The sequence below is a fragment of the Vipera berus genome, assembly GCF_964194415.1.
Source record: "Vipera berus genome assembly, chromosome: 3".
In the NCBI taxonomy this organism is placed as follows: domain Eukaryota; kingdom Metazoa; phylum Chordata; class Lepidosauria; order Squamata; family Viperidae; genus Vipera; species Vipera berus.
In genome coordinates this window covers 217,994,809-218,007,197 of record NC_138204.1, presented here as the reverse complement: position 1 = coordinate 218,007,197, position 12,389 = coordinate 217,994,809, and the positions used below count along the sequence as shown (strand labels likewise).

The 12,389-nt window shown below is 58.6% G+C and overlaps 1 protein-coding gene across 2 annotated transcripts in view; it reads right to left on the bottom strand.

Moving 5' to 3' along the window:
* The window catches only part of PLEC (plectin), a 79,568-nt gene extending 68,154 nt beyond the window's left edge, over positions 1 to 11,414 (bottom strand). For both annotated transcript variants that reach the window (XM_081323094.1, XM_081323092.1), the window contains exons 1-2: positions 11,220 to 11,414; positions 9,421 to 9,619 (exon numbers count right to left, since the gene is read on the bottom strand). In XM_081323094.1, coding sequence (XP_081179220.1) covers positions 9,421 to 9,613 — 193 coding nt within the window. In that variant the 5' untranslated portion in view covers positions 9,614 to 9,619; positions 11,220 to 11,414. The remainder of the gene's footprint in view (positions 1 to 9,420; positions 9,620 to 11,219) is intronic.
* Between the last annotated feature and the right edge of the window lie 975 nt (positions 11,415 to 12,389).

Below are 12,389 nucleotides of genomic sequence, written 5' to 3'. Positions count from 1 at the left end.
AGCTTGGTCTGCCCCACGGAGAACTGCAGAAAAGCTCCAGAGCTGATCCGCAGGAGACACCCCACAGGCTGCTGCCCAAAGCGACCCTCTGCTTCCTCCCATCCGGTGGGCCAATCGATGGTCTGAGTATTGGCTGATGGTCCCAATGCCCCCCCCAGGCCCAGATGGCCCTTCTCTGCCCAACCTCCGGCAATTAGAGAAGGGAAGCTGAGCTCATTAGCCATGGGGGGATGCTGGGGCGGAGCACATGGCCTCTCTCAGCCCGAGGACCCCCAAGCAAGGCCCCAGTAGGAGAGGGCTTGGTGCCTCGTCCATTGCACAACTAGCAATCCTGGGAGGACTGGAGGGGGCAGCGGTTGCGTAGGGACCAAACAGACTGGCTGAAGGGGGAAGCCTGGCCAAGGCCCGGCTGGGCTGCAGGGGGCCCCCACGGGACCTTCCCAGAATGCGAACGGAGTAATGGCTAAGAGCAGGAATGACCACAGGTGGGGTCTTTGTGCTGCTCTCTGCGTTTAGTGGCTTTCTTGCCGACGTTTCATTATCTGACTAGGTTACATTTTCAGTACACCAAGGATGTGGCCTAGTCGGATACTGAAATGTCTGCAAGAAAAACACCCAGCTCAGAGAGGACCCCTCATTTCAGCCCTGAGCTGCTAAGATTGAAAGGAATGAAAGAAAAATGGGTGAGCTGCAGGCTGGCGAAATCAGGACACTGTATTGGAAGCCGAGGGGGTTGGGTTGAGCCGGGAAAGGAGCACAAGACTGCAAAATGCGCACAAATGGGGAAAACCAGAAGGGGGTGGTTTTGTGTTCCATGTTGCAATGCACTGAAGACGGAAGCAAAGAAAAAGGCACGGGAGCGGATTCTGCTGCTGCTGCTGCCGCCGCCAGGGAAAGGCTGGGCTGAAGGGGCAAGACGCAGCGGGAAGCCTCGGCCCCCTGCTGGATGCTTGGCTCACTGCAGAGGAGTCGCAGCCGCCCCCCCCCCCCCCGCCAGCCACTGTCAGATCACTGCCGGTTCAGTCTGGCAAGGGTGGGTCCAGCTTCTCCACTGGCATCCCCAGCAGCTTCCCACACCACCCGCCTGCTGGAGCCTTTGCACCGCAGGAGACGCGCCTGGCTGTCTCCCAGGGAAGCCTTAGCAGACGCAGCAGGAGACACAGCCCGAGGGGGAGCCCAGGGGGGAGAGGGGGGAGGGGGGGAGGAGAAGGAGGAATGCAACCCAGTTGCCCACCTGCCTGCCCTTCAGAGATCCATCCCCACCTTCCCAGCCCCTCAGCCCAGGAAGGCTGGTGGTGATGAAAAGGTGACATTCTCACCAAGTTCCTCACCTGTGTGCATAGGTAAAGGTAAAGGTAAAGGTTCCCCCGCACATGGGTGCTAGTCGTTTCCAACTCTAGGGGCCGGTGCTCATCTCCGTTTCAAAGCCGAAGAGCCAGCGCTTGTCCGAGGACATCTCCGTGGTCATGTGGCCGGCATGACTAGACACCAAAGGCGCACGGAACGCTGTTACCTTCCCACCAGAGTGGTTCCTATTTTTCTACTTGCATTTTTACGTGCTTTTGAACTGCTAGGTTGGCAGAAGCTGGGACGAGTAACAGGCGCTCACTCTGTTACGCGGCACTCGGGATTTGACCCGCCAAACTGCCGACCTTCTGATCGACAAGCTCAGCGTCCTAACCCACTGAGCCACCGCGTCCCTCTTTCTGTGTGCATACAAAGGCACAAAGAGGAAGGAGAAGAAGGGTCCTCTCAATATCTGTCCTGAGCCCCCCAAAGGGCGCCTGGTGCCCACTCCTAGGCCCCGCCTTTCCTAGCCAGGCTCTGCTTAACCCTGGGAGCAAAGGAAGGCTCGGCCCCAGACAAGCTACTCCATTTGCCAGGCATTCCCATGTTTTCGTCTCTCTCCCTCCAGCTGATCCTGCTCCAATTTCTTTTGCTAAATCTCAGCCTCCTTCCAGACTGACGCAGCCCAAGAGGGGGACGGGTTATTTTTAGCTACAGTATGTAAAACAGAGCGCATAAGGGTGCCATCCACGCAGATGCCCCGCCATAGTTCCTCTGACAGGTGCCTTGGGGGCCAAGCCCTGGCTACTTCAGAGGCCCCCCTCCCGGTGGGCAGTGAACTCCGAGACCCCAGCCAGTCCCCCCTCCCCCCATGGGCTCATCCTCTGAAATCCCAAGCCATCCTGGCACAGAAGCCCCTGCAGGGGTCTCTGCCTCAAAGACTTCAGAGGTCCCGCCTGCACCCATTATCTGCAGCAGGGTTTGCTGAGATGGGCCGATGGTTTTGGTTAGGAAATCCCTACGCAAAGCCCAAAAATGTGGCAGCAAGACCTGGCTCCGGCCGGGGCCCTGCTCAGCTGGCTGGTCTAGGCCTTGGACAGGCTCACGGCAACCGTATGGCTTCCTCAGAGTCGTCTGCGGCTCTGAGGTTTCCGCAAACATAAATCAGTGGGGCTCAACCTTGGCCACTTTAAGATGTGTAGACTTCAACTCCCAGAATTCCCTAGCCAGCTGTGTTGGCCGAGGAATTCTGGGAGCTGAAGTCCACGCGTCTTAAGAGTGGCCAAGGTTGAGCCACACTGCTCCTCCCTTCGCAGTAAGGAACATTCTGCAGAGGGCACCAAAGGGTGAGAAATGCTGAGCGCAGGAGGCAGAAACGTTGCCAAACTGGCTTTCTCCCCTTTCAAAGCCCCCCCATAGCTCTGCCCCAGAGGCAGCTGCCGGGGGGGGGCATTCCCCTCCGCTTTCTGCGCTGGTGCCTCTTTGCTTCCGGGTGCCCTTGGGGGGGGGGCGCTGGAGGTCAGCTTTAATCCCGGCAGGCTCAGGGCCAGGCAGGTCTGCAGGCCCCCCTTCCCCCCTCTCAGGAAGGGCTCCCATCCTCCCAGGTTCTCCTGCGGAGGTTCAAAGGTCTCTTTTTCAGCATTCAGCAGTCCTGTTGGGCCTCGGGGAGAGTCACAGCGTTGGCAGGGGGGGCAAGGGGGGGGAAGAAGGGATGCGTTTTCCCTGGCAGCAGAATTTAATTTTTAACTGCCTCTGGGCTCAGGGAGTTTTGTTCTCAGGTTTTATGGGTCTGGTTTTTGGTTTTTGTTTTTTTGCTCGCTTTGTATTTCGGTACTTCTTTTAATCTGAATGAAGGAGGTGGGGGAAGGGAGGGTTTTTTTCCCATTGCTCAGCTGGAAGAGTTGAAAGCTTTGGAAACAAGCAAGCAAAACCTTCGGCCTCTTTATCCACCACTATTTGTTCCTCAGCCTTTTTCGTCCGTCCCTCTTCCAGAGGCTCTCATCCAGGGCTGCCGGCACTTCTTAAATCTCCCTTCCAGCTGGCTCTGATCTCCCTCCAGGCCTCCGCAGCGCTGGCTTCCAAGGGGCCAAGTGGGCAGAAGCGCATTCTTACACGCAGGGCCCTTCGCCTCTTCTGAGAAACATCCGTTCCTCGGGACATTGTCCCCCGTTGTCTCCCGGCACTCACACCCACAGAGAAGGGCTCCCCTGCAGCTCCTCACGAGGAGCCCCCGGTCTTCTCTCTGGCTCCCAGGTCTTCGCCACAGTTGCTGGCTGCTCTCTCATCCACGGGCCTTCAATTCCCTGCCCCTCCCCTTCCCCCCCCAGTCCAAAACCGTGTTCTGAAGCTGAGCCCTTTCTCAGCAGATGCTCCCCCATCGCCATCCTGGGTCCCCTGGCTTTTCCTACCCGCCTGGCCCTCCTACTCCTGCTATTTAAGAGCAGGCACACAGTGGCCACGCGGTATTAACGAATTAGCCTCTTCTTTCCTTGCATCGCTGGCTTTCAGGGTGGGCTGTAGTTTCTGCCTCTCTGCTTCTTTCATGAAAGGCAGCAAGGATCACTAACGGATCAATTCCTTTTTTTTACAAGGATCCGCAACAGAGATGACAATCCTTCCACCTCTGTAACACAAGCACCAGCCATTTCATTCGTAATTCTTAATAATTCATAATTCTCTGCACAGTCTTCATTAGGATCTATTCTATTCTATCCTCGCAGCCTAAGTCACCCTCGAGCGCTTTGACCCCACTTCAATCAAGCTTGCGGTCTTCCTGCAGGAACTCAGCCTCGCTCCGGAAACCGTCAGTGTCCAGATCAACCGTGTCATGTTTGGGCTCCATCCCAGTCTGCCCTCAAAGCCTTCTGGGCCAAGACTGCTACCATAACGGCACCAAACTGGCAAGAGTAGCCAACAGAAGACAAACTCAGGATCCAAAAAGATCTTGACAAACTTGAACAATGGGTCCTGTCCAACAAAATGAGTTTAAATGTGGAGAAAAGCAAAGTCTTACATTTAGGCAGGAAAAATGAAAGGTACAAATACAGACTGGGTGAGACCTGGCTCAAAAACAGCCACTGTGAGAGGGACCTTGGAGTCCCAGTGGACCATCACTTGACTATGAGCCAGCAGTGTGCAGCAGCAGCCAAGAAAGCTAATACAATCCTGGGTCATATAAACAGGCATAGAATCAAGATCACGCAAAGTATTAGTACTGCTTTATAAAACCTTAGTGAGGCCACACCTGGAATACTGCAGCCAATTTTGGTCATCATATCACAAAAAAGACGTTGAGAGTTTGGAAAAAATCAGAGAAGAGCAACCAAGAGGATCAAAGGCCTGAGGACTAAAACATACGAAGAACGGCTGCAGGACTTGGGTTTGGCCAGCCTAAAGAAAAGAAGAAATAGGGGAGACATGATAGCAGTATTCCAGTATCTGAGGGGCTGCCACAAAGAAGAGGGAGTCGCGTTATTCACCAGAGCACCAGAGGGCAGGACAAGAAACAATGGTTGGAAACTGATCAAAGAGAGAAGCAACCTGGAATTAAGGAGAAACTTCCTGACAGTGAGGACAATCAACCAGGACAACAGCTTGCCTCCAGAAATGATGGGTGCTTCATCACTGGAGGTTGTTAAGAAGAGACTGGACAGTCACTTGTCTGAGTTGGTATAGGTTCTCCTGCTTGAGCAGGGGGCTGTACTAGAAGACCCCCAAGGTCCCTTCAAGTTACTCTACTCTACTCTACTCTACTCTACTCTATTCCAAACTGGGTGTGGTGAGGATTGGGATGAAGGACCCCGATGCCACAAATCCAGATGCTTCCTCCCAGGGTCTCCAGGCAGAGAAGGGACCTGGCGGGGGAGGTGGAAGAAGGGAGGAGGGGGATATACGGGAGGAGGCCAGCATTGGTGAGGCACAGATGACACGTGGACATTCTGTCTGGACTAGAATAAAAGCCAATTTCTTCTTTTGTTCCTGTGTTCATCAAGCACTTACGCTGTCCTACAGCACGCCATGTTGCTCCAATGGAAACCTTGTAAGTACCGATAGAAGAGAGTTTTCATAGCTCAGGGCCGAACCGTCCCTCCGTTATGCCAGGGCAAAGGCTCCGGAGCACCCCAGGAAAAGAGAACTAAGGGGAGGGGGGTTCTGCACTGGCGACCCTTCGCTTATTAAAATAAGTTGACCATTGCTTTGGTCAACTTATTCTCCAAACCACCTGAAGGCAGGACAAGAAGCAACAGATGGAAACTAATGGAGAGAAGCAACCAAGAATTGAGGAGAATTTTCCTAACTTTGAAAACGATTAACCAGCGGAACAGAAGTTGCCTCCAGAAGTTGTGGGTGCTCCAACACTGAAGGCTTTTAAGAAGAGGCTGGATAGTGACTTGTCCGGAATGGTGTAGGTTCTCCTGCTCGAGCAGGGGTTGGACTAGAAGACCTCCAAGGTCCCTTCCAGCTCTATTCTGATTATGGGGAGGTGGGAGGAAGCATTGAAAGGGACATTTTGCACCCTGGCAGGAAGGTGAACAGAGGCCTTGACTGAAGGACCATGTAGGAATTCTTTATTTATCAATTTAAAAGGCTGCCCACCTCCTTATACTGTACACAGCTCTGGGTGGCTGTCAATTAAAACAATAAAAACAGTGTTGTGAATTATAAACATAAACAACATTGAAACAGCAACCGAGAAACTCAGTGACTTTGCCTTTAGATTGCTGGGCAGGCAGAAAGGAGCCCATCCCACTCAGGAAAAGATCCACGCTTAAAAGTAGATGCGATTTAAGCAGCGTTCCCGTTGAGGCAAAACCCCGCAGGACACGCCTGGCTATGAAATGGTGAAAAGGTTGATCTTGTTGACCCCTCTCCATATCCACTCTGGCCCAGGAATGAAGACCTTAACCTTTGACCTCTGGGCCAGTTTGGGGAGCAAATGTCACCCTCCAGCTGTTATTGCTGCACTGTCTACAAAGGCAGGCATCTGCCCTGCCTCTCCAAGCCCAGCCCCAGCCCCCCCCCAATCTTGTTTGTCCCTAATCTAGCTGGTGGATAAGCAGCGTGGCCAGCAATTTCCTGTGGACAGAGAAGGCCCACCCACACGGCCACAAGTACATCGATCTGGTACGTAGATGACACATTGGCCATAACAGAGAAGGAATAACCGGGACAGATACGCATGAAATCACCGTCTTCCAAAGGATAAAAGTGACAAGGGAAGAAGGAAACCGCATCACACGCCCGTCCCAGGAATCTCATCAGCAGAGGAAATGACAGCAAATTAGGAGCACAAGTCTATGGAAAAAACTACCCACACCAACCCAGTGCTCCACTACAAAAAAACAACCCATCCTCCCTGTGTGGAAGCAGTATTTAGAAGAGCACAAATGCAGCAACCTTGAACACCAGAAAATGGAAACAGATCCCCTAAATCAGAGGTCCCCAACCTGTGGGCCACGTTCCATTACCGGGTCATGGGCTGTTGGCCACTGGGCCACCTGAGTGGCTGGCCAGTGCACGCATGTGTGCGTACACGGACGCCCCACTCACGCTAGCATTGCGGTGTCGCGTGGGCACTAGCGATATTGTGAGGATCCTACAGGTGCTAGCTAGCATCACCATGAGCGCGCTCCCCACTCGCGCCAGCAGTAAAGTGGCGTGCAGATGCTATTGTCACCACAAGCACACACTCGCACTAGCATTGCGGTGGCACGCGGGCACTATCGTCACCCGAGCATTGCATGGGTGCTCGTGGCCCTGTTTCCATCGCACACACAATCGTGGCCCCCTTCGTGCACGTAAAGGCCTCTCCACTAGCCTCTGCATCAGGCCGCCAATGAAGAAAGGGTGGGGACCCCTGACCTAAACCACAACTTTCTACAAATGGATATCCACGCAAGTTCATCAAAAAATGCCCGACCACTCAGTCTACCACAGCACAGCTAACACAACCAGCGAAAACAATAACACTATCATATAACAAAAACCTTTCAAAGTATTACGACCCCACAGCATCACCGTAGCAGCAACAACAACTAAGGCCCTCCAAAACCTCCTAAGTAAATCAAAAGACCCATCAGCCCCAGAAGAAATAAACGGGGGTCGTCTGCAGCACACAGTGTGAGGACTGCAACAGCCGCTGTCTAGGAGAGACAGGCAGAGGAGCAGGGAAGCGCGTCGGTGAGCACCAACAAGCAGTCAGAAGACATCGTGGAAACTATTTCACAACACATGGACAGACTGAACCATCACTACAGCTGGGAAACTTTGAGCATCCTAAACCAAGCAATCCAAACCGCCAGGGAATTCCTGGAAGCCTGGCACTCAGACAAATCAACAACCAACATCATATAAACATTTACACAACATTCAAAAGAAACAATAAAATGGCTAAAACGGAAACAGAAACAGCCAAACACCTCCTCTCCAGCAGCCAACGCCCAGAGAAGCAGGAATGAACACCAGGATTGACGCTCAACAATCAATCAAGGAGTACACAACAGCCTAATGAAGGAACTTCCAAAGGGAAAGCTACACACTCCCACCAACATAGCAAAACGCTGCATGTAAACAGAGAACAAACGCCACTCCCTTCTAGGCTGATGATGTTACCTAGTTGGGTAACGAAACTTCTATCGGAAAACAACCAAGCTCAGAGAGCCCACAGGAATCTACAGAGAACAATCACAAAATCACTTAGAATTACAATGATGAGAATTACATTAAAGTGGCAGGCAGAGTCTGCGTTTACAATCAACTATCTACAGCTGGGTTCCTCAACCTCGGCAGCTTTAAGATGCGTGAACTCCCATGAGGGCTGAGGAATTCTGGGAGTTGAAGTCCACACATCTTAAAGCTGCCCGAGGTTGAAGAACACTGTTCTACAGTAAAGGCACCGGCGGTCAAGAAATACGTTGCAGACGAGCCCTTGGTTCAATGCCAAGAAAAGTAGTGAAATCTTGGGTCACTGGAGGATACTCCACCCTAGCAGCCGTGGCCACATCATCATGGGAGGCCCACAGGTGACAGATCCCATTGGAGAGGGTCCATTGCAGTGTCTGCCAAGAGCCACCAGCAATTAGCCAATCAAATTCAGAGAAGGGAGTCTCCTAATTAACGCTAGCACGCGAGCCCTCCTCGGACCAAAGCTCTGGGAGGCCAACTGAAGCCAAGAGGCTGCGGGGGAGGGTTGGGGGGGAACTCTTCACCTGTCCTTCAGGAACAAGCCACTTGAGGCCGGCTGCGCTCTGGCCCTCCCAGATCAGCAGGTAAGAGAACAGCAACGTCCCCCTTAGCAAGGGGAGGGTCACAAAGCCCACCAGGGCCCAGCTCCAGCAAAGTCCCACCAACTTCCAGGGTGTCACAAGGGCATGGGAAGGGGTCTCCCCAGAAACTCAAGACAGCACTTGAGACAGCACCTGGGGGGGGAAGAGTCCGGCATGAGGCTCGGAAGGTCTTTCACTCAGCAGCAACTCAGCTGGCTCCCCCAGGCCTTAACCCAGCCGCCTGGGCCAATGGGCTTTCCCCACAGCCCCCTATTTTGATAGCAATCCTCCACGCTTTGCTCTCAGCCACGATCCTTCTGGCTCAGATGGGAAGCCTCTGAGTAGGACTCAGGTCCAGAACACAGAAAAGCTCAGAAGGTCATCCGAGAACGTGGCTGTAATATCCAGGACTTGCACCAGAGCAGCCAAGAACCACCAAACCTGGGCACTGCCAATCCTCCAGCCTGTGCCATGGAGGAAGCTCCTCTGCAGGCCAGAGCAAGGAGCCATTGGCATCCGGCTTAGAGTCGCAACCGGCCACCCGACTTGGCCAAACACCAATCTCCAGATGCTGCTGCCCAGTGGGGCCTCCAGAGAACGAGGGCAAAGATCTCTGCCAAGAACGCCCTGGGAAACTAAGGCTTCCCTGCCCGCACCATCCTCACCTGGTAGGGCAGGGCATTGGCACTGCAGTAGACAGCACCCAGTCCATGCCCACGTCGACAAGGCATCCTGGGCCTACGGACCCCAAAGGCTGAGCCCAGCCAGCAAGGCCAACGCGCAAGGTGTGGCAAGGGCGAGCAGATGCCACCAGAGTCGGCATCCCGACCCCACGTCCCCCTCGGCGCTTGCCAGCCCCCTCGCCTACCTGCGATGCGGAGGACCGCCCTCTCTGTAGGGTCTAGCACCGACCCATTGCCGCCCGCAGTTGCCTTGGTCCGCTTGGTGCGCTGGTGCTTGGGCAGGTTCCAGGGCAGGGTGTCTCCCGGGGTGGGGGAGCCGCTGCTGCCGCTGGAGTTATCCTCAGCCATGGGCGGCTTCTCTTTCCATCGGGCAGACATCACCTCCTGCAATTGGGGAGGGGGGAGAGTGTCAGAGTTGGGGACACCCAGCCTCCCCAGGAATCTTTCCTCTCTCTGCAGAGAGGGGTCTGGTCACCGCTGCCCATCAGCCACCGCCAGCCCTCACTTCGCCCTGGGCATTCTGAGTGGTCGGAGCAGCCGCCTCCCATTCCGGGGTGTGTGTGTGTGTAGATATGGGGGGAGGCTGGCTGCCCCCAGACTGGTCCACCTCCAGCCATCCTCCTCGTTTGTCTGGCACCTGTTTATGTGAGGCCAACACTGCTGGAAGATGCCAAGGCTTCAAAGGGGGGAGACCCCCTCCGGGACTCCCACCCGGCTCTGGGTAGGAGAGGCCCTCCCCAAGAGGTCCTCCGGGGTGAGGACCGGGGTCCCAGAAGAGCGGCAGGTCTCTTGCGGGCAAGCCTGGCCCTTCTCCGTTGCCATGGTTGCCGCTTCCCGGGCGCCAGTGGGAGGAAGGGAGGCACGTGCGCGCCGCCCTCTGCCCTCCCCCGACGAGCCCCCGCCCGCCCCCTCCGCCCAGCGCGGCGACGTCTCCCGCTGCCCCGCTCCGGACGGCTCCTCCGGCGAGCGAGGACGGCGCCGGGGCTGCCTGGGGACCGGGCGCTCCCGGAGTAGTTAAGGCAGCAGCAGCCCAGCCGGAGGCGCTCGTGCCAGCCGCGCCCGTCGCTCTCGGGACGCTTCTCCTCCGCCGGGGGCCCCCGCCGCCCGCCAGCCCCCCCCCGCCCTCTGCCGCCGATCAGGCCGGGAGGGGCGCCCGAGGCCCAGCGGCACCTGCAGCACCTGCGGAGAGCCGGAGTCCCGCCGGGCGACCAACCGGGCCCGGAGCTCGCCCGCCGGGCAGCCTTCCCGGCCCCGCCACGGAGGGGGCGGCCTCGCCCGTCGTCCACTCACCGAGGGCGGGGGCCGCGGGGCGCCGGGCCGCTCTCCGGCGCGGGCAGCATGCTGGCGGGGCCGGCCGAGCTGGCGGAGGGCGCTCAGCCGGGCAGCATCATGGCCGAGCGGGGCGACCTGCCGCGGCGTTTGGCAGAGGCCCCGCCCGGCGCGGCTCCCGCAGGGCGTGTGCGCGAGTGCTGGTGCGCGACAGCCGCGCGGCCCTATCTCGCTCCTCCACGCGCGCCGTCCCAGGCGGCCGGCCGGATTAGGCGCCGCGCTCCGGAGGGCGGCGGGAGGCAGCGCGGCGGCGGCGGCGGCGGCGGCCTGGCCGGCTTTTGGTCTCGCCCGCCGGAGGAGCCGCTGCCCCGGGCCGGGGGTCCCAATGGGGGCGGCGGCCGGAGGCATCCCCGAGGATGAACGCCCGCCGGGAAGCGCCTCCCCGCCGGGCAGGAGGGGGCGCCTCGGGGCGGGAGGGCAGCCGACGGGAACGGCCGAGGGCGATTCGTCCGCCAGGGACGCCGGAGTCCGTCCCGCCCCCGCTTCGACCGCGGAGACCCCGAACGTCGCTGCCGGTGAGCGGGAGCAAAGCCCGGGACTTTGCGGGACTTCGGGGGCTTCAGTCGCCTCCTGGGACGTGCAAGCCCCGCCGCTCCCGAGGAGGTTGGTCGTCGGGGGCCGGCGGGACGTGGCGGGTCCAGATGCACCGCCTTACCGTGCTCGGCCCCTCGCCGCCCCCCGCCTCCGAAGACCGCGACAGCTGCTCCTTGAGACGGGGGCAGCGCGAGCCGCTTCCCGGGAAAGGGCGTGGGGGGTCTTCAACCGGCTGCTTGCACCGCAGCCGAGCTCTCTCCGGACCCCGTCGGGGCTGCGCCGTGCGCCTCCGTTCCCCGAGCGCCTTCTGCCTTCGCTGCCCGGGGGACGGTGAGGCTGGACTCTGCCCTCCCAGGATCTGCCTGAAGCCCACGGAGCAGGCGGGACGGGGCTCGGCGCCTGCCTGCCTGCCTGCCTGCCTGCCTGCCAGCTGTTCCTCGTTCCTTTGGGCCGCCTCCGGGACCTGCCCGCGCCCCCGCTGGTGGAGGTGCTCACGCGGGGCCTGACCTGGGCGCCCCTCCCCCGCTGGCCCCGCCCCCTCCCCCGCCTGCGGGAGCCCAGGCCCCGCCCCGGACCTCGGCTCGCCGTTGGCCGGCGTGCGTGGCTGCCCGACCTGCTTCGGCCGCTGCAGGTACCGGCCGGCCGCGGCCTTCCAGCGCCGGCATCAGGAGGGCGGAGAGGGAGGGCGACGGAGCTACCGTCTCCTTCCCTCCCCCCCCCGCGCGCCGGCCAAACCTACCGGCCTCCTGAAGCAGCAGCCGCGGCAGAGCGGCAGAGCGAAGCGCCGACGGGGCGGCTCCATCGGGGCAAACTCGGAGGCCGTCGAGAGCCGGTGAAGCGGGTCGATGCAGGCGGAGGACTGGGTGGCGCGGGCGCCGGGCTGGCTAAGACGGCGGGCGGGAGGGGCGGAGGAGGGTCCAGGCGGCCGAGAACAAGGCTCCTCTGTCAGGCCGGCGTCCCGCAGCCCCACCCAGGCCCCAAGGCAGGCGCTTGGCGAGGGCTCCGGCCCTGGCTCTGCCAGGGCCCAGCAGCCTAGGCTAAAGGGAGCTGAGAGGCCCAGCCGAAGTAGTGAGGCTCATGGGATGGGGCAGGCCAGGGGTGGGTGGGGAAGACCCCTGCCCTCCTGAGCTTCTGCCTGAGAATCTCCAGGTTAACCGAGGAGGCCAGAGATGCAATGACAGGTGAGGCCGCGCGCGTCTAGCTTTGAAGGCCCCTCTGTGGGCAAGGGGGCTGTGCCCACCATCCCTTCCGGCTCTGCAACTGACCTGCAGGGATTAGCCCAGAATGGAGC